The sequence below is a fragment of the Ranitomeya imitator genome, chromosome 3, assembly GCF_032444005.1.
Source record: "Ranitomeya imitator isolate aRanImi1 chromosome 3, aRanImi1.pri, whole genome shotgun sequence".
Taxonomy (NCBI): Eukaryota; Metazoa; Chordata; class Amphibia; order Anura; family Dendrobatidae; genus Ranitomeya; species Ranitomeya imitator.
This window is the reverse complement of record NC_091284.1, coordinates 307,245,519-307,273,222: the sequence shown is the minus strand read 5'-3', so window position 1 is coordinate 307,273,222 and position 27,704 is coordinate 307,245,519. Positions and strand designations below refer to the sequence as shown.

Sequence of the window (27,704 nt, the reverse complement as noted above, 5' to 3'; positions counted from 1 at the left end):
TAAGCCAGGCAGAGCCTCCAAAATTACGATAGGCTTCCAGAATCATGTCGATGTGTTGGAATAATGTACTACACAAAATAGGAAGCCTTTCTCCCAAAACAGCTGAATAGATTGAGAATGACTGAATCCAATTATTGAAAGATATGAGAGTTCCACGTTTCCTCTCATCTGTATCAAACTTCTCTCTTCTCCAATCTAAACAGCTGTTCCCTTTGCGGTAGCAGGGAAAAAAGATCAACATACTGGTTTCCCCATATGAGCTCCTTAACACAGGCACTCTAGTGAAAGCCCATGGAGAGAGCTCACAAGTAAGTGCCTTCTTAAAGGGATTTGAGGAGCAATGTTACTACTGACAGCAGGAGCAGATATTTTAGATAAACTAAAGTTATTGGCTGATGAGGAGGCAGCATTAATTGCCTCACACAAAGCTTCAGCCAATACACAATGATAGATTGAAAAATTAGAAGGGAGTAACAGACAGAGGGACATTGAACACCGCACCCCTGTCGGGAATTCCAGCCTCCTCTTGATCGGCGTCGCAGCCTGCACTCGAGCCCTGCAAGCAGGGGGGTTGCGCAGCTGAAGGTCAGCTATAAGAGATCCATCTTCTTCTCCTTCAGATATGGGAGGTGGTAGTCCGGATGATGAGGTCGGGTCCGGGGCGAAGATCTGACTTGGTGCGGAAGCTGATGCAGCCTGGCTGTGAGGGGCCGCCGCGGCACTTTTACGGCCGCGACAGACACAGGCTCTGCTGGCTGCCTCTGGTGATGTTTCCGATGCAGCAGAGTGACAGTGATGGAAGTCTCGCTCTGGACTGTGAGACTTCCAAGAGTGAGGAAGTCAGGCCTTCGTGCGCACATCCTGTGCGCGGCTGCCAGACTTGGATGAAGATAGTGGCGGCAAGAAGGAGATCCTGGGCTTCCGGATTTGGCCGGTGAGTCTTGACACGGCAATTGAAGAGGGGTGCACGGATCTGGAGGAGGAGAGATAGCTTCAGAAGCTGCTGCTGGAGGTTTTATAGCCAAGCAGCTCCTTAGCCATTCCGCTCCGTCCTCCTTTCTGGCCCTCAAGATGATCTGCAGGAGATTCTCCATTCTTCAGGAAGGATATCTTCTTCAGAAAAATACAGTAATGGGGAAACAAGCCCAAAGGGGGCTTTATATATAATAATATTGCACGCCAATTTTCAAACTCGACCAATAAGATTAAATTAAAAAGAGCGCCAAGGAATCGGTCATAACCAGTTTAAACTGCTCGTGGACACCACCACAGCTAACATGTTGACCTTTACTTGACCCTGGCCTGAAAGCCATTACCAATAGAAGTAATGACAACTCCATGAATAAAAATTGGATTTATTCCGGCTCTGTGTTATAATGAGACCCCCCCTTTTATTATTTTAATTTCTTGTGTGAGAGGGCTACCATTCTTCGGCTTCTGAGCTGCCATATGTTTGTTCCAGTATTTCCATTGCAGCAATAAGACCTGCATTTGAATGGTCCACAAGAACCAACTAACCAGTTAGCAAGCAATTTCACTTGTTCCTTGGCAGTGAGGTTAATGTCTTGGATTACTGCTTGAAAGGTCAACTTCAAGGCTCTGTAGTTCTCGGCACAATCAACTTTAAGAGACTGATGTTTATTAACTCCCTGTGAATCATGTATCTAGCAAAGTTAGGCATGTTCGATCTCCATGTCTTAACTGCAGAATTAACTTATGGTATCCCTCATATCATGCTTCAAACATAAAGATACCAAATGTAAATTTTTGATGAAGAATCACAATTGTGAAGTTGAACGAAATTTATTTGTTTAACATTTTTGTGTAAATTTAAAAACTGAAATGTGGGGCGTGCAATATTATTCGGCACCTTTTACTTTCAGTGCAGCAAACTCACTCCAGAAGTTCATTGTGGATCTCTGAATGATCCAATGTTGTCCTAAATGCCTAATGATGATAAATATAATCCACCTGTGTGTAATCAAGTCTCTGTATAAATGCACCTGCTCCCAGACAGTACCGGTCACACCACCTAGAAGTTTTTTCAAGACTATTAAATTAGCTCTAATACATTTTATGTGGCGTCAGAACAGATCTAGGCTGAGTTACAGAACATTGACGAGACCTAAATCACAAGGGGGGGTGGGACTTCGAGACTTAAAGACATACCACCAAGCCTCACAATTGATCCATCTATTTGATTGGCATTATAGACGGGAAACCAAACAATGGGTTGGACTGGAACAGGAGGGGTACCTAGTTCCATTGCAGAATTTACCATGGATAGTGACAAGAAATAAAGAGAAAATAGGAGGGGGCTGTCGGGATATGAAGGCTGGCGAGATTTTTAAGAGTTGGGACATGGTAAAATATAAGAAAAAATTAATGAGCGCAACTGTCCCATTGTCTCCTATATTCGCTAATCCTGATTTTCCACCGGTCCTTCAATGTGAGAGGTTTTTGGTATGGAGGATGGAATCCAATCAAAGAATATATCAAATAATTTCGCAGAGGGGTTTTCCCTCTTTCAACGAGCTACAAGACGAATGTCCTACATGTACACTATCTTGGTTAGAGTATGAACAATTAAAATCATTTGTCAGACGAATTTCTGGTGGAGAGAGATCGCCACCTTCTCTGACACAGTTTGAGAGGATATTTGTCCAGCAGACACCCCCATCGCATCAGATTTCTCTTGTATACAAACTACTAAACGATGAGACTTCAACAGTTATCCCGGGATATATTAGAGCGTGGGAGGCGGAAATTGGATGCACATTTACTGAGAGGGAAATCACATCGGCATACCGCTGCGCTCATGGGCTGTCTCCGGCCAGTCATGCCCAAGAGAAGAATTTCAAAATTCTTACTAGATGGTACCAATACCCTGTGAGGTTGCATGTCATATTTCCCTCGGAGGTGGATGGGTGCTGGCGCTGTGGGAACGCAAGAGGAACCTTGTTCCATATTTGGTGGCAGTGTCCAGGGATAAAGCGTTTCTGGGGAGAAGTATTCTCGACTTACAATAAAATATCAGGAGATGATTTAAATCTTACTCCGCACATGGCCATCTTGTCCATGCTTCCGGGACCAATTGCAAAACAAAAAAGTCTCCGGTGGTCTTGCTTGACGGCAACCCGCATGGTTATATCTAGACATTGGCGTACAACGAAAATTCCGTCCATGATTGAATGGTTAACAGAATTCTCACATATCCACCATATGGAGGAATTGTTTGCACAGGCCTTGGGTGATAACTCGAAGTACTTGCGGACATGGCAACCTTGGATTTTATTTAGGGACTCTGGAAGTTTCGGGGCTCTCATGGAGAAATGGGAGGTACTTTCCCGGCAGTGAGGTTTCTCCTCGGCTTTCCTGGGCCGGTTTTAGAGGGCTGCAGAGGCACTGTCCTTCCTTTCCCCTTCCCATCGCTCCTTTCTTTTTCTTCCTTTCTTCTTATCTTTTCTTTAAGTCTGGCATTATACCATAAGCAACCATCGTTGCTGTCAGGGATAAGTAACGATATATTGGGCGGATTCTGTGGATAATTATAGCAATTAGAAATAGATATCCGCTTAGAGAAATAATTATCGAAATGGGGCAACGGGTGGTGAAAATACGAGATGCTAAGAAAGAACAGAAGAGTTAAGCAAGGAACAAGCCGGATTTGGATACAAAATGATTTCCAAAACTTTAAATATCCCAAGGAGCACTGTGCAAGCGATCATATTGAAATGGAAGGAGTATCATACTACTGCAAATCTACCAAGACCTGGCCGTCCCTCTAAACTTTCACCTCAAACAAGGAGAAGACTGATCAGAGATGCAGCCAAGAGGCCCATGATCACTCTCGATGTACTGCAGAGATCTACAGCTGAGGTTGGACGGTCTGTCCATGGGCCAACAATCAGTCGTGCACTGCACAAATCTTGTCTTTATGGAAGAGTGTAAAAAAGAAAGCCAGTTCTCAAAGATCTCCATAAAAATTGTCGTTTAAAGTTTGCAACAAGCCACCTGGGAGACACACCAAACATGTGGAAGGTGCTCTGTCAGATGAAACCAAAATCGAAATTTTTGGCAACAATGCCAAACGATATGGTTGGTGTAAAGGGAACACAGCTCATCACCCTGAACACTCCATCCCCACTATCAGACATGATGGTGGCAGCAACAACATGGTTTGGGCCTACTTTTCTTCAGCAGGGTCAGGGAAGATGGCTAAAATTGAGGGGAAGATGGATGGAGCCAAATACAGGACCATTATTGAAGAAAACCTGTTAGAGTTTGCAAAAGACTTGAGACTGGGATGGAGATTTGCCTTCCAACAAGACATGATCCCAAACATAAAGCAAAATCTACAATGAAATGGTTCACAAATAAAAGTATCCAGGTGTTAGAATGGCCAAGTCAAAGTCCAGACCTCAATCCAATCGAAAATCTGTGGAAAGAGCCGAAAACTGCTGTTCACAAACTATCTCCATCAAACCTCACTGAGCTCAAGCTGTTTGCCAAGGAAGAATGGGTAAAAATTTCAGTCTCTTGATGTACAAAACTGATAGACATACCCCAAGTGACTTGCAGCTGTAATCACAGCAAAAGGTGGCGCAACAAAGTATTAAGATAAATAATATTGCACGTCCCACTTTTCAGTTTTTGAATTTCCACAAAAAATTTAAAGGGAACCTGTCACCCCCCAAATCGATGGTGAGGTAAGCTCACCATCATCAGGGGCTTATCTACAGCATTCTGTAATGCTGTAGATAAGCCCCTGATGTTACCTAAAAGAGGAGAAAAAGAGGTTAGATTATACTCACCCAGGGGCGGTCCTGCTGCGGTCCGGGTCCGATGGGTGTCTCAGGTCCAGTCCGGAGCCTCCCATCTTCATTCCATGACATTGATTTTGGGGGTGACAGATTCCCTTTAAATAACCAATAAATTTTGTTCAACTTCACAATTGTGTTCCACTTGTTGATTCTTCACCAAAAATTTACATTTGGTATCTTTGTTTGAAGCATGATATATGAGAAAAGGTTGAAAAGTTCCAGGGGGCCGAATACTTTCGCAAGGCACTGTAGATTCTCTAGCTTATGACTGCAATGTATCAGGACAAAATCATGCAGCATTAGGGTTAATCTCTAGAGGGTCTGCTGGCTGTGGCCTAAATTGTGGGTTACAGCTGGAAGTTACCTTGTCAGTAGTGGTGACATCCCTTGCCTTGCAAGGTGCATGTACAGTATGTGGGAGATTAAAGTTTGGGCTCGTACAGATGGTAAATGTCTTAGCACAGTCAGTAGTGCGATCAACTGTGTCTTCTATTTGTCCTGGAATAAGGCAATAAGGCAGTCCCTTAAATTAAGCAAGTGCTGCTGCCTCAACCTTTTCTTGGCAGTATTTTTAATTGTGCCTCAATCTCTGCTTCCTGCTTTTTTAATTGGGCTTCCATCTAATTTATTTGGGCTTTTATTTCTGCCTCTTGCATTTTCCTTTGAGTTTCTATCTCTGCTTCCTCCCTAGCAAAGAAGATTCTAATGATAGCTTCCTTTGCAGTCGCAGGGATTTCCAGTGGCTTGTCAGACAATATTGACTACCTGGAGTGAGATGATCTGGAAGATTGAGATGTGGTTTTGGTCGACATTGAACTATGTGACCTAACCTCTTTGGAGGTGTGTAATGCTGACTTCTGCCTTATCCTTGGCATCTAGCACTAGCGTGGTCTTTTCTTTGAATAAACTCTCCCCTTCAGCTAGCTTTGCTGTGCCATTATCCATTTCAGAGTTGCTCAGGATTGTGATGATATATACTGGTCTTTTACCAGAGGCCTGGGAGTTTAAGAATTCTATGCAGGATCTTACTTTTCCTTAGTATTGCACTTTTCTGGACTTAGAGTTCAAATGTTGCTCCTGGGATCTGTTGTAGCCATTCTTCCAACTTAGGAGCCACTGCTCCAAGTGCTCCTATCACCTCTGGAATAACTGTTTTCTTCACCTTCCGCATCTTTTCAGTTGCTCTTTGAGGCCTTGGTATTTCTTCAGCTTCTCTTATGCCTTCTTTCTGATGTTGCTATCACTTGGCATTGTCTAATCTATTACCATTGCTGTCTTCTGATTTTTATGTACTATCACAATACCTGGTTGGTTAGCAAACACCTGCTTATCCATCTGGATCTTGAAGTCCCACAGGATTTTAGCCCTTTCATTCTCCACAACTTTTTCTGGGGTCTGGACTTGGGAGGCCTTAGTCAATACAATGTTCAGATCATGTTCCTGTATACAATTCCCGCTACTTGGTTGTGGCGGTCGTAATGTGCTGTTCCTGCATCCTGCCACTGTTGTACTGTTTCTGAGGCCTCTTTGCATAATCTGCACCTTGGGTCTTGTCTTGTATATTAGATCCCTGCTTCTATACATCTGGAACTTAGCCGCTGTTCTTCTGCCGCTATGATCCATGCCTCTGTTCATCTTTAAGTCCAACTTTCACCAGTCACTGTTAGGATTTTCCCATACCGGACACCTCCGTTATCTGTCGATGGTACATCCCATGCAAGGGCTTATCTTGCCATGGTATTTCATTTTCCTGTTCTTCCTTCCAGGACTGCTGTTTTTGCTGCCTTAGGCTCTCTCTCAGCATCTCATCCTTTGCTGACATATATCTGATATATTCCTGGATACAATTTGTTTCATCTGTGATGGTGGCTTGGACACTTATCAAGCCTCGACAATCCTCTTTTCTGTTGTTATACAAACTTTGGGTGTTAGACTTGGGGTGGAAACCCCCATGCATTGTAAGGCACTTCCAGGTCTTCACATCTACAGCTTCCATCTCTTCTTTTGGTCAACACACTATGCCAGCAGAGGATCTGATAACTGGCAGGGCATATGTATTGGTTGCATGGATCTTATTCTTCACATTGAGCTGGCTCTTCAGGATCTGTCTTACCCTTTGATGGTATTTGGATGTTGCTGCTTTCCTTGACTCTTCATCATGGTTACCTTATCCCTGTGAGGTGCCTACATACTTGTAACCGGTCCCTATATCTGCTATATGCCCTGCTGGTAATTCCACTCCATCAGCCTTGACTACCTGCCTCTGTTTATTACTAACTGTCCACAATTCTCCAGTCCGAAGGACATCCTAATGTCTTCACTGTACATCCTTGTCAGGTGGATTAATGAATCGATATCTTTCATTTTTCACATACATCTTGATGTCATCCATGTAGAGCAGGTGCCTAATGGTACTTCCACTCTTGAACTTGTAACCATAGCCAGACTATGTAATTATCTGACTGAGGGGTTCAAGCCTATGCAAAATAGCAATCGCAGTGAATAGTGCATCACTTTGGTGTATGCCACATTTGATAATGCTATGTCTTGAGTTGACTTCCAGTGTTGTTCTCAACAAAACCCATTGAGTTTCTAAGGAAGGTTCTTAATTTCCTGTTGACATTGTAGAGCACCAAGCAATCACAGATCACTGTGTGTGGCATTGAGTCATAGACTTTCTTATAGTCAATCAAGGCTGAGCTGAGGTTGATCTGTCTTAATTGGGAGTCTTGAGCGACTGCTCTAGCCATAAGCATCTGATGCTTGGAGCCTCAGGTGTTATACCCAATGCCTTTCTGAGCTGAGTTCATATACTAATTCATATGGTTCTGTAGCTTAGTGGCTATACCTGACAGGAGTTTCCATGCTGTTGTAAGACAGATTATTGGGCAGTAGTTGGATGGAATTATTATTACCGTATATACCCGAGTATAAGCCGAGAATTTTAGCCCATTTTTTTTATTTAGGCTGAAATTGCCCCTCTCGGCTTATACTCAAGTCATACCCAGGGGTCGTCAGGGGAGGGGGAGTGGCAGCTGTGTAATAATACTCACCTGCTCCTGGAGCGGTGTCCCTGGTTCTCCGGCGCCGGCAGCTTCTTCCTGTAGTGAGAGGTCACATGGTACCGCTTATTACAGTAATGAATATGGACCCGACTCCACTCCCATAGGGGTGGAGCCGCATATTCATTACTGTAATGAGCAGTACCATGTGACCACTCAATACAGGAAGACTCTGCTGGCGCCGGAGAACCAGAGACACCGCGCCAGGAGCAGGTGAGTATAACGCAGTGCGCGATATTCCACCATCTGCCACCGCTGCGTCTTCCCCATCCTCTGCAGTGACGCTCAGGTCAGAGGGCGCAATGACTCGATTAGTGTGCGCGCCGCCCTCTACCTGAACAGTCAGTGCAGAGGACAGGGAAGACACAGCGGAGCCGACGGTGGAACGCTGAGCAGGTGAATATAGCAAGTGCCGGGGGTCTGAGAGGTGAGTATGTCATTATTATTTTTTTTTAATCGCAGCAACAGCATATGAAGCAAATGTCTGTATGGAGCATGTTATGGGGCCATGTGCAGCATTATATGGGGCAAATATCTGTATGGGGCCATGTGCAGCATTATATGGGGCAAATATCTGTATGGAAAATCTTATGGGGCCATAATCAGCATTTGTGGAGCATTATACGGGGTAAATATGTCTATGGAGCATCTTATGGGGCCATAATCAGCATTTGTGGAGCATTATATAGGGCAAATGTCTGTATGGAGCATCTTATGGTGCCCATCATAAACTGTATGGAGCATTATATGGGGCTCCTGATTCAATATGGATATTCAAAAACACTTAACCTACTGATGTCTCAATTCATTTTACTTTTATTGGTATCTATTTTTATTTTTGAAATTTACCAGTAGCTGCTGCATTTTCCACCCTAGGCTTATGCTCGAGTCATTAAGTTTTCCCAGTTTTTTGTGTCAAAATTAGGGGTTATACTCGGGTCGGCTTATACTCGAGTATATACGGTATTCATTTTTATAGCGCCATTTATTCCATGGCGCTTTACATGTGAAAAAGGGCATATATAGACAAGTAAATAAACCTGAGCAATACAAGGCGCACACACAAGTATAAAATCAGAGAGGACCCTGCCCGCGAGGGGTCACAGTCTATAAGGGATGGGTGAGGATACACTAGGAGAGGGTAGAGCTGGTCGTGCGGTGGTTCAGTAGACTGAGGATCACTGCAGGTTGTAGGCTTTTCAGAAGAGGTGGGTCTCCAGGTTCCTTTTGAAGGTTTCTGTGGTAGGTGAAAGTCTGTGTTGGGGTAGAAAGATGCAGAGTACGGGAGAAGTCTTGTATACGGTTGTGGGAAGTAGAGATAAGAGTGGAGTAGAGAAGGAGATCGTGAGAGGATTGAAGGTTGCGTATAGGTAAGTACAGGGAGACCATGTCGCAGCTCTATGGAGGAGACATGTTGTGGATGGCTTTGTATGTCATAGTTAGGATTTTAAACTGGAGCCTCCGGACAATAGGAAGCTTTGGAGGGCTTGGCAGAGAGGAGGGCTGGGGAACAAAGGGGAGACTGGTGGATTAGTCGAGCAGCAGAGTTGAGGATAGATTGGAGTGGTGCTAGAGGGGAGGCCAGTGAGTAGGAGGTTGAAATAGTCGAGGGGTGAGATGATGAGGGTATGCATGAGTTTTTTTGCAGTTTCTTGGTCAAGGAATGTATGGACCCAGGAACTATTTTTGAGTTGGAGTCGGCAGGAGGAGGCAAGGGCTTGGAAGAGAGGGCAGAGTCGAGGATCACCCCGAGGCACCAAGCATGCGTGACTGGGGAAAGTGAGCAACCATTGGCATTGATGGATAGGTCTGTTGGAGGGGTAGAAAGAGATGGAGGAAAGATGAGTTCTGTTTTGCCCATGTTCAGTTTTAAAAAGTGAGCAGAAAAGAAAGATGAAATAGCCGATAGACATTGTGGGATTTTGGTCAGCAAGGAAGTGATGTCAGGTCCAGATAGGTAGATCTGCGTGTCATTGGCGTAGAGATGATACTGCAAGCCATGGGATTTAATGAACTGTCCCAGGCCGAAGGTGTAGCTGGAGAAGAGTAAAGGTCCCATAACTGAGCCTTGGGGACCACCGACAGACAGGGGGCGAGGTGAGGAGGTGATGTGGGAGAGAGAGACACTAAATGTCCGGTCTGTTAGATATGTGATCCAGGATAGGTCCAAATCTGTGATGCGAAGAGAACAAGAGAATCTGTAACGAGAGAATGGTCCCCAGTGTCAAAGGCAGAAGACAGGTCCAGTAGAAGGAGGACAGAGTAGTGTCTCTTGTTCTTGGCAGTTAGTAGGTCATTGGTGACTTAGGGCAGTTTCAGTCGAGTGATGCGGTTGTAAGCCAGATTGTTACCGATCAAAGAGGGAGCAGGAAGAGAGGTGGGAGGACAGTTCAAGATGGACATGCTGTTCCAGTAGTTTTGACGCATAAGGGAAAAGTGATATCGGGCGATAGCTAGACATTAGACAGAGAGGATGGGTCGAGGGAGAGCTTTTTGAGGCTGGGTGTGATTGAGGCATGTTTGAAGGATGAGGGGAAGAAACCATTTGTAAGTAAAAGGTTGAAGAGGTGTGTAAGGGTTGAGATGAAAACTGTGGCGAGGTTAGGGATGAGGTGTGACAGGAGTGGGTTGAGCGTGCAAGTGGGGAGATGTGATCTTGACAGAAGGGTGGAGAGCTGATCTTCTGTCATGGTGGAGAAGCTGGTTTTGGGACAACAGGGCTGAGCCATTAAGATGAGGGGCATTGGGGGCTGCGGGCCAAAGCTTTCTTTGATGTTATCAATCTTCTGCTTAAAGAAAGAGGCAAAGTCTTCGGCAGAAATGAGAGGAGAGGGAGGAAGTGCTGGGGGACGGAGTAGAGAATTTAAAAAGTTGAAAGGTGTTTAGGGTTGTGAGATGGAGGATATGAGAGATGAAAAGTACCGTATATACTAGAGTATAAGCCGAGATTTTCAGCCCATTTTTTGGGGCTGAAAGTCCCCCTCTCGGCTTAGACTCGAGTCATTCCCAGGGGTCGGCGGGGGAGCGGGGGCTGTCTAATTATACTCACCTGCTCCTGGCACAGTCCCTGCAGGTCCCTGGTTCCCTGGCACCGCAGCTTCTTCCTGTACTGAGCGGTCACATGGTGCCGCTCATTACTGTAATGAATATGCGGCTCCACCTCCCATAGGGGCGGTGCCGCATAAGCATTACTGTAATGAGCGGTAACAGTGACCGCTCAGAACAGGAAGAAGCTACCGGCGCCGGGGAACCAGGGACCGCGCCAGGAGCAGGAGAGTATAATAGGGTGGGAGAGCGCTGCGCGATAGTCACCTTTCCTCGTTCCGGTGCCGCTCCGTCTTCAGCGTCTTCTGCAGTGGTGCTCAGGTCAGAGGGCGCGGTGATGTGGTTATTGCGCGCCCTCTGCCTGAACGCCAGTGCAGAAGACGCTGAAGATGGAGCGGCCCCGGAACGTGGAAAGGTGAATATTCCAAGTGCCGGGGGCCTGAGCAACGAGAGGTGTGATTTTTTTTTTTTTTAATTTTTTATCGCAGCAACAGCAAATGGGGCAAATATCTTTATGGAGCATCTTATGGGGCCATAATTAACGTTTGTGGAGCATTGTATGGGGCAAGTGTCTGTATGGAGCATCTTATGGGCCCATAATTAACGTTTGTGCAGCACTATATGGAGCATCTTATGGGGCCATTATTAACCTTTATCCCCTTTCTGACATCTGACGTACTATCCCATCGAGTTGGGGTGGGCCCGTATGCCCACCGACGGGATAGTACGTCATACGCGATCGGCCTCGCTCACGGGGGGAGCGCGGCCGATCGCGTCCGGGTGTCAGCTGACATCCGGCGCTATGTCCCAGGAGCGGTCACGGACCGCCACCGGCACATTGACCCCCGACACACCGCGATCAAACATGATCGCAGTGTGCCGGCGGTATAGGGAAGAATCGCGCAGGGAGGGGGCTCCCTGCGGGCTTCCCTGAGACCCCCGCAGCAACGCGATGTGATCGCGTTGCTGCAAGGGTCTCCTTACCTCCCTCCCTGTAGCAGGCTCGGATCCAAGATGGCTGCGGCATCCGGGTCCTGCAGGGAGGGAGGTGGCTTACCAAATGCCTGCTCAGAGCAGGCGCTTGATAAGCCTGCAGTGCTCTCAGACAGATCGGTGATCTGACAGAGTGCTGTGCAAACTGTCAGATCAGCGATCAGTGATGTCCCCCCCTGGGACAAAGTAAAAAAGTAAAAAAAAAATTTTCCACATGTGTAAAAAAAAAAAAAAAATTCCTAAATAAAGAAAAAAAAATATTATTCCCATAAATATATTTCTTTATCTAAATAAAAAGTACACATATTTAGTATCGCCGCGTCTGTAACGACCCAACCTATAAAACTGTCCCGCTAATTAACCCCTTCAATAAACACCGTAAGAAAAAAAAAAGAGGCAAAAAACAACGCTTTATTATCATACCGCCGAACAAAATGTGGAATAACACGCGATCAAAAAGACAGATGTAAATAACCATGGTACTGCTGAAAGCGTCATCTTGTCCCGTAAAAAACGAGCCGCCATACAGCATCATCAGCAAAAAAATAAAAAAAGTTATAGTCCTCAGAATACAGCGATGCAAAAATAATAATTTTTTCTATAAAATAGTTTTTATCGTATAAAAGCGCCAAAACATAAAAAAAAGATATAAATGAGGTACCGCTGTAATCGTACTGACGCGAAGAATAAAACTGCTTTATCAATTTTACCACGGAACGGTATACACGCCTCCCATAAAAGATATTCATAAATAGCTGGTTTTTGGTCATTCTGCGTCACAAAAATCGGAATAAAAAGCGATCAAAAAATGTCACGCGCCCACAAATGTTACCAATAAAAATGTCAACTCGTCCCGCAAAAAACAAAACCTCACATGACTCTGTGGACTCAAATATGGAAAAATTATAGCTCTCAAAATGTGGTAACGCAAAAAATATTTTTTGCAATAAAAATTGTCTTTCAGTGTGTGACGGCTGGCAATCATAAAAATCCGCTAAAAAAAAACGCTATAAAACTAAATCAAACCCCCTTCATCACCCCCTTAGTTAGGGAAAAATTAAAAAAATGTATTTATTTCCATTTTCCCATTAGGGCTAGGGTTAGGGCTAGGGCTAGGGTTAGGGTTAGGGCTAGCGTTAAGGCTACAGTTAGGGTTGGGGCTAAAGTTAGGGTTAGGGTTTGGATTACATTTTCGGTTGGGAATAGGGTTGGGATTAGGGTTAGGGGTGTGTCTGGGTTAGAGGTGTGGTTAGGGTTACCGTTGGGATTAGGGTCAGGGGTGTGTTTGGATTGGGGTTTCAGTTATAATTGTAGGGTTTCTACTGATTAGGCACATCAGGGGCTCTCCAAACGCGACATGGCGTCCGATCTCAATTCCAGCCAATTCTGCGTTGAAAAAGTAAAACAGTGCTCCTTCCCTTCCGAGCTCTCCCGTGTGCCCAAACGATGGTTCCCCCCCACATATGGGGTATCAGCGCACTCAGGACAAATTGGACAACAACTTTTGGGGTCCAATTTCTCCTGTTACCCTCGGGAAAATACAAAACTGAGGGCTAAAAAATTATTTTTGGGGGAAATTTTTTATTTTTATTTTCACGGCTATGCGTTATCAACCGTAGTGAAACACTTGGAGGCTCAAAGTTCTCACAACACATCTAGATAGGTTCCTTGGGGGGTCTAGTTTCCAATATGGGGTCACTTGTGGGGGGTTTCAATGTTTAGGCACATCAGTGGCTCTCCAAACGCAACATGACGTCCCATCTCAATTCCAGTCAATTTTGCATTGAAAAGTCAAATGGCGCTTCTTCGCTTCCGAGCTCTGTCATGCTCCTAATCAGTGGTTTACCTCCACATATGGGGTATCGGCGTACTCAGGACAAATTGTACAACAACGTTTGGGGTCCATTTTCTCCTGTTACCCTTGGTAAAATAAAACAAATTGGAGCTGAAGTAAATTTTTTGTGAAAAAAATTTAAATGTTCATTTTTATTTAAACATTCCAAAAATTCCTGTGAAACACCTGAAGGGTTAATAAACTTCTTGAATGTGGTTTTGAGCACCTTGAGGGGTGCAGTTTTTAGAATGGTGTCACACTTGGGTATTTTCTATCATATAGACCCCTCAAAATGACTTCAAATGAGATGTGGTCCCTAAAATGAAATGGTGTTGGAAAAATGAGAAATTGCTGGTCAACTTTTAACCCTTATAACTCCCTAACCCCAAAAAATTTTGGTTCCAAAATTGTGCTGATGTAAAGTAGACATGTGGGAAATGTTACTTACTAAGTATTTTGTGTGACATATCTCTGTGATTTAATTGCATAAAAATTCAAAGTTGGAAAATTGTGAAATTTTCTAAATTTTCGCCAAATTTCAGTTTTTTTTTCACAAATAAGGTAATGTCAAAGAAATTTTACCACTATCATGAAGTACTTTAAAAACAATTTGGTGCTCATGGTTAACCGTGCACTAGACAAGAAAAATGGCATGATCTCACCCAATTGCTGTCTCTCTTCTTGTTATAGATTCTTGTGCTTATTGAGAGCACGGCGTGGGACGGAGACCAATAAACCTTTTCCATTGGGGGGAGAAAAAAGATATAGGTGGGGGGGAAGGGTTTGAAGCTATCTTCCCTGTCGTGCCCCGTGTATAAGACTCCCGCCCTAACAAGGGCAGTCCCCAAGTTTGAGCCTACTTAGTGAAGCCCTTTAGTTAGTATAACCACCCTGGATGATATGTCCTCTTTCTCTTCCCCCTTCTCTGGGCTGCTAATGCAAGCGCTCCAGCCGAAAGCAGTTTTAACCCTGTGGACGCCGGGGGACGTGACAGACATCGGAATGTGAGTATGTAGTGTTTTTTTTTTTTTTTTACTTTTACAATGGTAACCAGGGTAAATATCGGTTTACTAAGCGCGGCCCTGCGCTTAATAACCCGATGTTTACCCTGGTTACCCGGGTGCTGCAGGGGGACTTCGGCATCGTTGAAGACCGTTTCAACGATGCCGAAGTCTTTCCCCTGATCGTTGGTCGCTGGAGAGAGCTGTCTGTGTGACAGCTCCCCAGCGACCACACAACGACTTACCAACGATCACAGCCAGGTCGTATCGCTGGTCGTGATCGTTGGTAAATCGTTTAGTGTAACGGTACCTTTAGGGAACAGAGGGGGGTGAAGATAAGGTCCAGCATGTGGCCATCTTTGTGAGTGGCCACAGAGGACCATTGAGTGAGGTCAAAGGAGACAGCTGAAGTGGAAGTGTCAATGGAGATGTTGAAGTCACCCATGATGATAGTGGGGATATCAGCAGAAAGGAAATGAAGTAGCCAGGTGGTGAAGTGGTAGAGAAAGGTGGGTAATTGTGTGGATCCTTGTGTTAGCCAAGCTAGGTGATGATCTGAATATAGCAGTTGATTCATCTGTTTTGCCAGGCATTCATGTGCCACTGTTAATTTCTTTAGCCGGTAGGTAATGTTCTTGACATGCTGTTGAATGTCTACTTTTTAATGGTCACTGGTTCTTGTTCTAGATGACATCTGTGTTTCGTTTTCAGGTCTTGCAGCCTCCTTGCACTGGTGGTGTTCGTTTTGTTTTTTCTTATCCCATATATTCTTCCAGTATTATTCAGTTTCTGCTATTAATGGAGTTGCTGCTTCTATGCTTTTGCTTTGCAGTTGGGAGTACACCTTGGATGGTTCTTTGAAGAACACAGCATTTATTTTCTTAGCCTTATTTTCTTAGCCAGTATATCTCCTTAATCTTGCAGCAAGTGCTGTGAGCCTCTGTTTAGCAGATTCTAGGGCTTCAAGTGGAGTTAGGCCTTTATACTTGTCCAGCTTGATCTTTACACACTTGTTAGTTGGCTACTTTCTTTTTGTGTCTCATTGATCTTTGCCTTCAGTCTTCTTTTCTAAGGGAGGGGGCACGTGCTTCTGTTGTTCTGTTTGGTTATATAGCTAAGCCAGGGCCGTATTTAGAGTTTCTGCTGCCCTAGGCACTTTTAGTGCTGCCTTCCCCATTGGTGAGTATGACACTATCGGCAGTGACTTTTGGCAAAAATCGCTGATGTGAAAGTAGCCTTTTGCAGCAGATCTGGCAGTTTTTCGGCATCTGCTGCGTAATGGATCACTAAGGCCGGTTTCACATTTGCGGTTATGTCCGCAGCATTTCGTCCGCAATAATCCGCATGCGTTGTGTATTCCTATATTTAACATTAGGAACGCAAGTGTCTGCGTTTGATTGCGTTTTGCCGCGTTTGACAATGCATGCGTCGTTTTGTCGTCTGTGGTTTGGCACGGTAAACGCTACATGTAGTAATTTTGGAGGCGTCAATTTGCCGCCTAGAAATGTATGCGGTTGTTAGTGGTACAAATGTGCCAAAAAAACGCATTGCTGTCTATGTGAACGCATGCGGCCGCAAGCACATGCGTTTGCTTGCGTTCGTGAACGCATGCATTGCACCAGAGAAAAACATGTCTAGACACTGATAAGCCACCCCCCATATACAAGGTGATAAAGGGAGGGAGTGGACAGTTGCAGGTCACTAAACAGCAGACATAGAAGCTTTCCAGATGCAGCAGAGCAGACATAGGAAGGAATCAACACTCAGAACAATGTGAGTATATCCTAGCCAATGCCTTTATTTTCTATTTTCTGTCTCTACATGTCCTAATTTCTTCCATTTCTTTCTTTTTGCATGCATCAGAATGTCTTCTTCTGATGATTAGCAAGGTCCAGGGCCTTCTGAAGTCGGACATGTCAGTGAAGTGAGTACTCGGCTCGTCAGATAGGTAAGTATTCACTGTCACATCTACACATATGACAGTTTTTTTTTTCATTTCTTTAGAGCCCTTCTTCTACTGCGGCAGAGGCTGGGCAAGAGCAGCGGAGTCACGGTCGGGTGGCAAGGTGGCAGCGTGTACGTATACAAGGCTGACTGTTTACTATATCCTCACTTTAGTATTCTTGAATCTTCCTTTCTTTCCTTTCCTCTTTCTTTACATTTTTCTTCTGGACTCCTTTTGTATCTTGAATTTCCTTATTCATGCCACTTCTCATCCTCTGCTTTCTTTCTTTTCCTTATGTTAATGTATCCAACATTAATGTCTTTATTTAATTTTTAGGTTCCAGAACGGGATGAAGACCTCATAGAAAATGACCTCCTCATCTCCCTGGTCCAGGAGCGAGTCCCGTTGTGGGACACCCGGGTTCCACAGCACTCGGACAATGTGACGATCCGGCGCCTATGGAATGAGGTGGCCAAAGCGATGTGGGATGGCTGGGACAATGCCCCTACGCGGGTCCGAAATGCATTTTGTAAGTATTGCGATGCAGTGAAGCAGCAGAGACCTTGGCCGTGCTCACACAACTATGTGTAACATAGTAACATAGTAACATAGTTAGTAAGGCCGAAAAAAGACATTTGTCCATCTAGTTCAGCCTATATTCCATCATAATAAATCCCCAGATCTACGTCCTTCTACAGAACCTAATAATTGTATGATACAATATTGTTCTGCTCCAGGAAGACATCCAGGCCTCTCTTGAACCCCTCGACTGAGTTCGCCATCACCACCTCCTCAGGCAAGCAATTCCAGATTCTCACTGCCCTAACAGTAAAGAATCCTCTTCTATGTTGGTGGAAAAACCTTCTCTCCTCCAGACGCAAAGAATGCCCCCTTGTGCCCGTCACCTTCCTTGGTATAAACAGATCCTCAGCGAGATATTTGTATTGTCCCCTTATATACTTATACATGGTTATTAGATCGCCCCTCAGTCGTCTTTTTTCTAGACTAAATAATCCTAATTTCGCTAATCTATCTGGGTATTGTAGTTCTCCCATCCCCTTTATTAATTTTGTTGCCCTCCTTTGTACTCTCTCTAGTTCCATTATATCCTTCCTGAGCACCGGTGCCCAAAACTGGACACAGTACTCCATGTGCGGTCTAACTAGGGATTTGTACAGAGGCAGTATAATGCTCTCATCATGTGTAGCCAGACCTCTTTTAATGCACCCCATGATCCTGTTTGCCTTGGCAGCTGCTGCCTGGCACTGGCTGCTCCAGGTAAGTTTATCATTAACTAGGATCCCCAAGTCCTTCTCCCTGTCAGATTTACCCAGTGGTTTCCCATTCAGTGTGTAATGGTGATATTGATTCCGTCTTCCCATGTGTATAACCTTACATTTATCATTGTTAAACCTCATCTGCCACCTTTCAGCCCAAGTTTCCAACTTATCCAGATCCATCTGTAGCAGAATACTATCTTCTCTTGTATTAACTGCTTTACATAGTTTTGTATCATCTGCAAATATCGATATTTTACTGTGTAAACCTTCTACCAGATCATTAATAAATATGTTGAAGAGAACAGGTCCCAATACTGATCCCTGCGGTACCCCACTGGTCACAGCAACCCAGTTAGAGACTATACCATTTATAACCACCCTTTGCTTTCTATCACTAAGCCAGTTACTAACCCATTTACACACATTTTCCCCCAGACCAAGCATTCTCATTTTGTGTACCAACCTCTTGTGCGGCACGGTATCAAACGCTTTGGAAAAATCGAGATATACCACGTCCAATGACTCGCCGTGGTCCAGCCTATAGCTTACCTCTTCATAAAAACTGATTAGATTGGTTTGACAGGAGCCATTTCTCATAAACCCATGCTGATATGGAGTTAAACAGTTATTCTCATTGAGATAATCCAGAATAGCATCCCTCAGAAACCCTTCAAATATTTTACCAACAATAGAGGTTAGACTTACTGGCCTATAATTTCCAGGTTCACTTTTAGAGCCCTTTTTGAATATTGGCACCACATTTGCTATGCGCCAGTCCTGCGGAACAGACCCTGTCGCTATAGAGTCCCTAAAAATAAGAAATAATGGTTTATCTATTACATTACTTAGTTCTCTTAGTACTCGTGGGTGTATGCCATCCGGACCCGGAGATTTATCTATTTTAATCTTATTTAGCCGGTTTCGCACCTCTTCTTGGGTTAGATTGGTGACCCTTGATATAGGGTTTTCATTGTTTCTTGGGATTTCACCTAGCATTTCATTTTCCACCGTGAATACCAGGAGTATTGTGATGAGAGAACTCTCAGGAGTTTCTCTCATCACACACAGTTGTGTGAGCATGGCCAAAAGGACATTGTGTAACCATAATTTTTTGTTTTTTCAACAGTGCAGAAAGTCAAAACACGTTGGCGTTCGATGAAGGACCGCTTTAACAAGGACCTGCGTCAAGAGAGCCGTGATCCCAGTGGTTCAGGAGCCAGGATCCGAAAATACAAATAACATCGCGTTCTGGCATTTTTAAGACCGGTCCCTGCACAGAGAACGTAAGTATTTCTCCCGTGCATTAGGTTGTGTTATATTGCCATAATCTGTATGTTTCTATTCCACAGGATTTGGCGTCTGGTTAATTTTTGGTATTAATTTTTTTTTCCTTTTTTCACAGTACATGGAGCAGCACTGTTGGCCCAGGTTTTGGAGCTGTCCTTCATCAGACAGCCATGGACCCGTCCCAGCCATCGTGCAGCGCTGCAGCAAGTGGGCCTGCCACACTACCTGGAGACCAGGAAGAAGTCCATCAAGTGTTCCCCTTTCCCAGTCCTCTGCCCCTTTTTTTTTTTTTTGGGCTCCTCCCGGCAGCGGGCATCGGACAGGTCCCTCATGCCCGAGTTTTTGCACTTGAGCTCTGTTTTTCACGAAGGACTCAAGGCTTTGGGTGACCGAATGACTATTTCCCTTATCCACATGAAGGTCACCAAAAGCCTTGACCAAGTAAAAGCCGACCCCCAGAGGCCAGCTCATCATTTATTTAATCAAATTGAGCAGGGCATGTCGGAACACCTTACTCCTGATCTCCAGCTTAGTGTCATGCAGGCCTGCAATATTGCTTACGTGCAGGCTATGCAGCAGAGTCGGTATTTCCAGCAGACAGTGGCGGCATATCCACCTGTGCCTTCACTGTCACGATTAACCTCAATGCCGACCTCTGCTGCATACCACTGCATGGCCACCTCTATTCCTAGCATTGCCGGACACCAGTACAGCACCACCACCATGCCGAGTGCTGTAGGACAGCCCACCACCACCACCATGACAACCGTTGCTCCTTCTTGGACCTCCTCCACTGACACCATGATGCAGCAGCAGGACCCTGGCATGGCCTTCCGTACCGCCACCACCACGATGCAGCAGCAGGACCCTGGCATGGCCTTCCGTACCGCCACCACCACGATGCAGCAGGACTATGGCATGGCCTTCCGCTCTACAAGCGCTATGGACTCTGGCATGGCTTTCCGCTCTATGAGCACTATGGACTCTGGCATGGCTGCATGCTCTATGAGCACTATGGACTCTGGCATGGCTGCACGCTCTATGAGCACTATGGACTCTGGCATGGCTGCACGATCTACGAGCACTATGGACTCTGGCATGGCTGCATTCTCTACGAGCACTATAGACTCTGGCACAGTGCAGCCGGACCCTGACAGGTCATCAATCACGACCATGCCACGACATATGAGCCCACCGAGGCTACCCAGAACTCGGCGATCCCAGAAAGGGAGAAAAAATAAAAAACAGCGTACTATTAGTATTCCTCCCCCCTCACCTCCCAGTGTGTCTGTAATGTCAGGTTTGTCTCACCCTTCCAGTGCGTCTCAGGCCTCTCATGTGTCAAGCCCTATCCCGAACTACCAGACCCCACAAGTTTCATTGCCCTTCTCCTACCACCCCTGCGTCGTCCACACTTAGCCAGGCCTCACAGCTTCACACCCCCCGTTTCCATAACTCTACCCCAAGCAGGCGCAGTTAAATAAAAAGTTTGTGTATAACAAAATAAATAATATTGTTTTTTGCCCCCAATTATGTGTGGTTTAATTGTGTATTTCGCCGCCGTCAACACACACTGTGCGCCGAACACTTAATTTTTTGGCCACATCTGTTCTGATCAGGTGACCTTGGAGCAGCATGAAAACTTTAACTGGAGTAGGTGGTAACTATACTGACCGCAAACCCTGATCTTATCACCACAACTAGAAGTAGCCGTGGGGTGTGCCTAACAAAACCTAGACACCTCGACACAGCCGGAGGACTAAATACCCATATAGATGGAAATAGGAATATCTACCTTGCCTCAGAGCAGAAACCCCAAAGAATAGGCAGCCCCCCATAAATATTGACTGTGAGTAGTAGAGGAAAAGACACACGCAGGAAAGAAACAGGATTGAGCAAATGAGGCACACACTAGCTAAATAGGAAAGGATAGGACAGGATACTAAGCAGTCAGTATTAAAAATCCTTCCAAAAATATCCACGGCAGAAAATACAAAAACTCCACAATCTAACTAAAGATGTGGAGCGTATATCTGCATCTCCAGAGAATCCAACAAGCCTGAGAAAACACTGACACAGTCTAAGCTGGACAAGAGAAAAACAACAGAATAACACAGAATATAAGTACACTGCATGTGTGCCACAGAAACAAAAACCAGACACTTATCTTTGCTGAATTGGCAGCGAAGCAGGAGAAGCCAGAAAGTGAACCAACACTTCAGAAGAAACATTGACAACTGGCAAGGACTAATGAATCCTGCACACCTAAATATCCCAGCCAGAACCGCAATCAGCAGATACACCTGGCCAGGACTGTGACTCAGAGACAACTGCATTCCCACCTACAACCACTGGAGGGAACCCAAGAGCAGAATTCACAACACACATCATAGCTCCAGTAGTTAGCAGGTAAAATACTGCAGCTTTGTGTGTCTTTAGTATAGAGATATGAGGTTGGCCACAAAATTAATACTTATTATCTCCATAATCTCTTCTTTCTGCTTAGTCTGTGACTAGTGTTGCAGACTGAAGAGAAAATGGGGGAAATACAATGCAGAACTATACTCAACAGGTCAGGTGTCCAAAAACTCATTAGTTAGGACACCTGACCTGGTGAGTAGAGAACTGCCTTGTATAACCTCCATTTTCTCTTTTGTGAACGTAATCTATTTTTCACAAAGTGAAGGGACGATGGCGGTCATACACGTCATATCTATGCTCTCCTGGACACGTCTCAGAAATAGTGAATTCATGAGGCTGTTATATGTGCATCATGAATTCATTATTTCTGACACCTGACTTGATGAGTATAGATCTGTTTTGTATGACAGCCATTGTCTCTTCAGTCTGTGTCCAATGAATACTGCAGAACAGAATCAGGACGCAATGACGTCAACAACCTCACCACTAAAACAACATGGCTGTTGTCACACTAGCAGTATGTGGTCAGTATTTTATATCAGTATTTGTAAGCCAAAACAAGGAGTGGAACAATTAGAGGAAAATTGTAATATTAACATATCTAGCACCTCAGCCTTTATCACCCACTCCTGGTTTTGGATTACAAATACTGATATTAAATACAGACCAAATACTGCTAGTGTGAGGATAGCCTTGGTTTGTAGAGGAAATACATAGGAGACAGGGTCAAGACACCAAAACATAAAGTTTTTTAACGAGAAATATTAGTAACATTTAAGAAAATAACTGGTACAGATAAAATCACAACAGGACATTTACACAACATTATAAACATAAGGATGAATGACCTCGGGGAGATCAAAACATCCAACACCGCGGAGACACCATCACGTGTTTCTAAACGCAGTGATCCAGAACACTGCCCCCATCTCTTATGGGAAATATGCAAATGCATGTAGAAAAGCTGCGGAGACACCATCACGTGTTTCTCAACGCAAGCAGTAAATAGCCAGGTCTTTCACCGGGAAGGAACAACCACGGGAAGGGCAGCAACCCAAAAGGGAAAACCACCTATGCCAAACATGGTATCCATCCACAGACAGCTATTTTGGGGTATTTGCCCCTCATCAGTGTGGAGTAGGAAACTGGCTATGCTTGCGTTGAGAAACACGTGATGGTGTCTCCGCAGCTTTTCTACGTGCATTTGCATATTTCCCATAAGGGATGGGGGTAGTGTTCTGGATCACTGCGTTGAGAAACACGTGATGGTGTCTCCGCAGCTTTTCTACATGCATTTACACAACATTGTCCTGTCATGACACACGTCCAATATCCGAATCAAAAAAGGCAGCAAATTGGTCCTGCATGTGGCCAACTTCAGCTGTTGACCGCAGTGGGTGATGCTGGTAATCAGGCAATAGGTGTGCAACTGGTTCATCCAATTCAGTGTTGGGCCGCTCCTTAGCCATTATGTAATTGTGCAGAACCACACAGGCTTTGACCACCTCGTCGACTGTCTCCATTTTTAGATTAATGGCTGATGCAAGAATGCGGCATTTTGAGACTAGAATACCAAAGGTACACTCTACTATTCTTCGGGCCCTGGTCAGTCTGTAGTTAAAAATCCTTTTAGTGTGGTTCAAGTCCCGACTGGAATATGGCTTCAGTAGGTTTTCACACATCTGAAAGGCCTCATCACCAACCATAACAAATGGCATCGGTGGACTTTGAGTGTTGGGGAGAGGTCGTGGCCGTGGAAAATTAAAATTTTTGCCATACACACGGCGGCCCATATCAGAGTTCTTAAAAGTCTGGGAATCGTTGCCACGGCCAAAAGCTCCAATGTCCACGGCGATGAGGCGACAGTCCGCAACGACTATTGTCATGAGCACAACAGAAAAATATTTTTTATAATTGAAGTACTCCGATCCTGTTCTGGCTGGTTTGATAATGCGGATGTGCTTTCCATCCACCGCTCCCAAACATTTGGGGGAAATCACACACACTCCAGAATTTTTCCGCAATTCCAATCCACATGTCCAAGGTGGGTAGGGGTATAAACTCATCCCGGAGTACATTCCACAAAGCCCGGCAGGTGTCCGCAACTATTGCGGACAGGGTGGATAGTCCAAGCCGGTATTGGAAGTGGAGGGATGATAAACTCTCTCCGGTTGCCAGAAATCTGGAAGAAAAAATAAATAAAAAACAATTACAATCAATTCTATTTATGGTGTTGTCATGCTAAAGACATAAAGGAAAATACCAAAAAAAAAAAAACATGTCAGAACACCCAAAATTAGCACTGGCATTGGTTTAGATTTGTTACGTATCTTAATGTAAACAGCAGACGTTCCTCTGGTGGAATCGCTCTACGGAGCTGGGTGTCCTGTCTCCGGATGGCTCCTTGGACACGAGCAAGCAAATCCCGGAACAAGTCTTTCGACATCCTTGTATATTCCGGGAATTTGTCCGGGTTGGCATTAAGCTCGCCATACAGCGTGTGATAGGCTCCACGTCTCTCACGTAATTTAATAATGGGGTGTTTCCAAAAACGCCTACGACGTCTCCTCCATATTTCGCGATTTCTGTCTTGCTCCCAAGCAAACGCACAGGCAAGAAACAGCTTGATGCTTACATCCAGGTTGAAATAAAAGCTCTCCATGCGAAGATCCATCATGACACAGGATACAGGAGCAGAATGTGAAGATTTCAGCTGTTCAAGGGTCTGTATAAAGATATCCCATAATACACAACCGTCTGTAGTCACATTGGCGGTGTCTGGTTATCTAGATTTTTCTCCTGTAAAATTTGTCACCATGCGCACTAAAAACGCAAACGCAGGAAAAAATGCATAGAAAAGCGTGCAAATGCTGCTTTTTTTTAACCGCATGTGTTCACGCATGCGTCTAAAAAACGCCGCGTTTGTACGTGTTTATATGCATTTTTTCCTGCACTTATGGATGCAGATTAAACGCTGTGGATTCTAACGCAAATCTGAAACTAGCCTTATGGCAACACTGCGTTTGGCCTCATTCATTCCCTATGGGATTTGCAGCACTTGCTGTGATCTGGCAAATGTGGTACCATACCTCCCAACTTTTGAAGGAGGCAAAAGAGGTTTAAGTTTTGCGGCGTGCATAGCGCGCCGCTGCACATTTTAGGCCACGCCTCTGACCACACCCATTTCACAATGAGTCACACCTATATCCATGTCCCAACCACACCCATTTAGCACTGCTGATCACACTGTTTCATAAACAATAATTATAAACAAAAAAAATGGCCACACATGATGCTCCATACTGTATAGTGGCCCCACATGATGCTCCATACTGTGTAATGGCCCCACATGATGCTCCATACTTTATAATGCCACACATGATGCTCCATACTGTATAATGCCACACATGATGCTCAATACTGAATAATGGCCACACATGATGCTCCATACTGTATAATGGCCTCACATGATGCTCCATACTGTATAATAGCTCCACATGATGCTCCATACTGTGTAATTCCACACATGATGCTCAATACTGTATAATGGCCACACATGATGCTCCATACTGTATAATGGCCACACATGATGCTCAATACTGTATAATAGCCCAACATGATGCTCCATACTGTATAATGCCACACATGATGCTCAATACTGTATAATGGCCACACATGATGCTCAATACTGTATAATGGCCACACATGATGCTCAATACTGTATAATGGCCCCACATGATGCTCCATACGGTATAAAGCCACACATGATGCTCAATACTGTATAATAGCCACACATGATGCTCCATACTGTATAATGGCACACAGTGCTCCATACTGTATAATGGCCACACAGTGCTCCATACTGTATAATGGTCGGTGCCACACATGATGATCCATAGTGTATAATGGCCACACATGATGCTCAATAGTGTATAATGGCCCCACATGATGCTCCATACTGCATAATGACCACACATGATGCTCCATACTGTATAATGGCCACACAGTGCTCCATACTGTATAATGTCCACACATGATGCTCCATACTGTATAATGGCCACATGATTCTCCATACTGTATAACAGCCACATATGATGCTCCATGCATACTGTATAATGGCCCACCCCCCATCCTGTATGCATGGCTCATCGGCTCCCTGCTCCCATCATGCATGGCTCATATCTCCCCCCTCCCTGTATGCATGGCTCATCTCCCCCTCCCATGCTGTATGCATGGCTCATCTCCCCCTCCTCCCTGTATGCATGGCTCATCTCCCCCTCCTCCCTGTATGCATGGCTCGTCTCCCCCTCCTCCCATCATGCATGGCTCATCTCTCCTGACTCCCCCCTCCTGTATGCATGGCTCATCTCCCCCCTCATGTATGCATGGGTTGCTCATCTCCCCCTCCCTGTATGCATGGGTGGCTCAGTCATCTCCCCCCTACCTGTATGCATGGCTCATCTCCTCCCTGTATGCATGGGTGGCTCTGGCTCATCTCCCCCCTGTATGCATAGCTCATCAGCTCCCATCTTGCAGGGTTCATCTCTCCCCCCTGGCCCCCTCCATGCATGGCTCATCTGCTCCCCGCCGCTCCCATCTTGCAGGGCTCATCTCTCCCCCCTGGCCCCCTCCATGCATGGCTCATCGGCTCCCCGCCGCTCCCATCTTGTATGGCTCGGCTCCCCATCCTCCTTCATCCTCCCCCCGTCCTCCCTGGCTGTCATAATACAGTCATACTCACCTTTTCCACTGCCCGTGCAGAACGGAATACTCCACCTCTGTCCCGGCGGCCGGCGCAGCACCTTCTGCCTGCGTGAGCGGTCACGTGGTACCGCTCATTAAGGTCATGAATATGCGTCCATATTCATCACCTTAATGAGCGGTACCACATGACTGCTCACACAGCACTAGCTGCCATCGCTGAGACCAGACCAGGCATCGCTGGAGTAGGTGAGTATGACTCATACAGTATGATTCATACTGTATGATGTCTTCAGGGAGGCAAGCGGGCAGGGGGGCTGGGTTTAAGGTGACCCCGGCCCAGTCTTTATAAAAAAAAGAAAAAAAACCTTGCTCAGGTGGCCCCCCCCACATTGTGCCGCCCTAGGCACGCCCTCAAGTGCCTAGTGGCAAATACGGCCCTGAGCCAAGCATTTCCAGGATTACTGTGGCAGTAGCATAGATCAGTTTATTAGCTTGTTATGGTGGTGGTAGGTATTGATGCAAGGGCTATATTGGCATCTGTTGGCATCTTCTAGCATTCTGCTTGATGGTATTTATTTGTTGTGCCTTTGTCTCTGGGGCTGATGGTATTTAGTTTTTCTATGATTTTCTGTTTCAGGTCAGCTGCAGTACTCTTCAATTGTAGGGTTGGTAGAAAATTTTCAGGAGGTTGCACATGTTGTGGTGTGGATGTGAGGTGCAGGTGCAGTTGATCCTTCTCATATTGTGATAATAGCTTATTTTTGTGACATTGAAACACTGAGTGACTAGTTGTTTCCCAGTCAATGGACATGCAGATCTTGTATCCATCGTTTCCTCAGATATCCTCTCTTGTTCGGTCTGCTGTTGTAGCATTTCATCCGATCCAGGTTCCTGCCTTGTTCATGTATGATTTGTTCCAGTAGCCCATTTATCATCAGATTGTCCTGGTTCCTCAATATCTGACACGGACCTTGTTAATTCAGGTGACATCAGGGCTGGCATGACTGTGTTTTTTTTTTTCGTGACCCTCTCATGTTCATTGACGTAAGCATTATATACAGTGGGTACGGAAAGTATGCAGACCCCTTTTTTCACTCTGTTTCATTGCAGCCATTTGGTAAATTCAATTCATAAAATTTCACATTAAAGGGAACCTGTCACCCCGTTTTTTCAAGAAGAGCTAAAAATAGCGTTAAATAGGGGCAGAGCTGGGCTTTACATTAGTGTATTTTGGAGCCTTTATTCCCCACCTATGCTGCCGAAATACCTTTGTAACGTTGCCGTTTTGGGCTGTCACTCACGCTGGTCA

The 27,704-nt window shown here is 45.1% G+C and overlaps 2 protein-coding genes across 4 annotated transcripts in view; both read left to right on the top strand.

Annotated features, from left to right (window-relative positions):
- The window catches only part of LOC138671618 (uncharacterized), a 109,752-nt gene that overhangs the window by 14,729 nt on the left and 67,319 nt on the right, over nt 1–27,704 (top strand). The gene's annotated exons all lie outside the window — the stretch shown is intronic.
- Nucleotides 11,354–20,846, top strand: LOC138669819 (mucin-13-like). 3 transcript variants are annotated; one of them, XM_069756592.1, is made up of 6 exons: nt 13,041–16,531; nt 16,622–16,682; nt 16,763–16,834; nt 17,040–17,232; nt 19,110–19,266; nt 19,386–20,846. In XM_069756592.1, exon 6 carries the CDS (start codon nt 19,601–19,603, stop codon nt 20,687–20,689), a length of 1,089 nt encoding a protein of 362 aa, XP_069612693.1. In that variant the 5' UTR covers nt 13,041–16,531; nt 16,622–16,682; nt 16,763–16,834; nt 17,040–17,232; nt 19,110–19,266; nt 19,386–19,600; the 3' UTR covers nt 20,690–20,846. The 3 variants fall into 3 exon arrangements, with proteins under 3 accessions (XP_069612694.1, XP_069612693.1, XP_069612692.1); XM_069756593.1 differs by having other exon boundaries at nt 11,354–16,531; nt 16,622–16,824; XM_069756591.1 differs by having other exon boundaries at nt 16,622–16,834.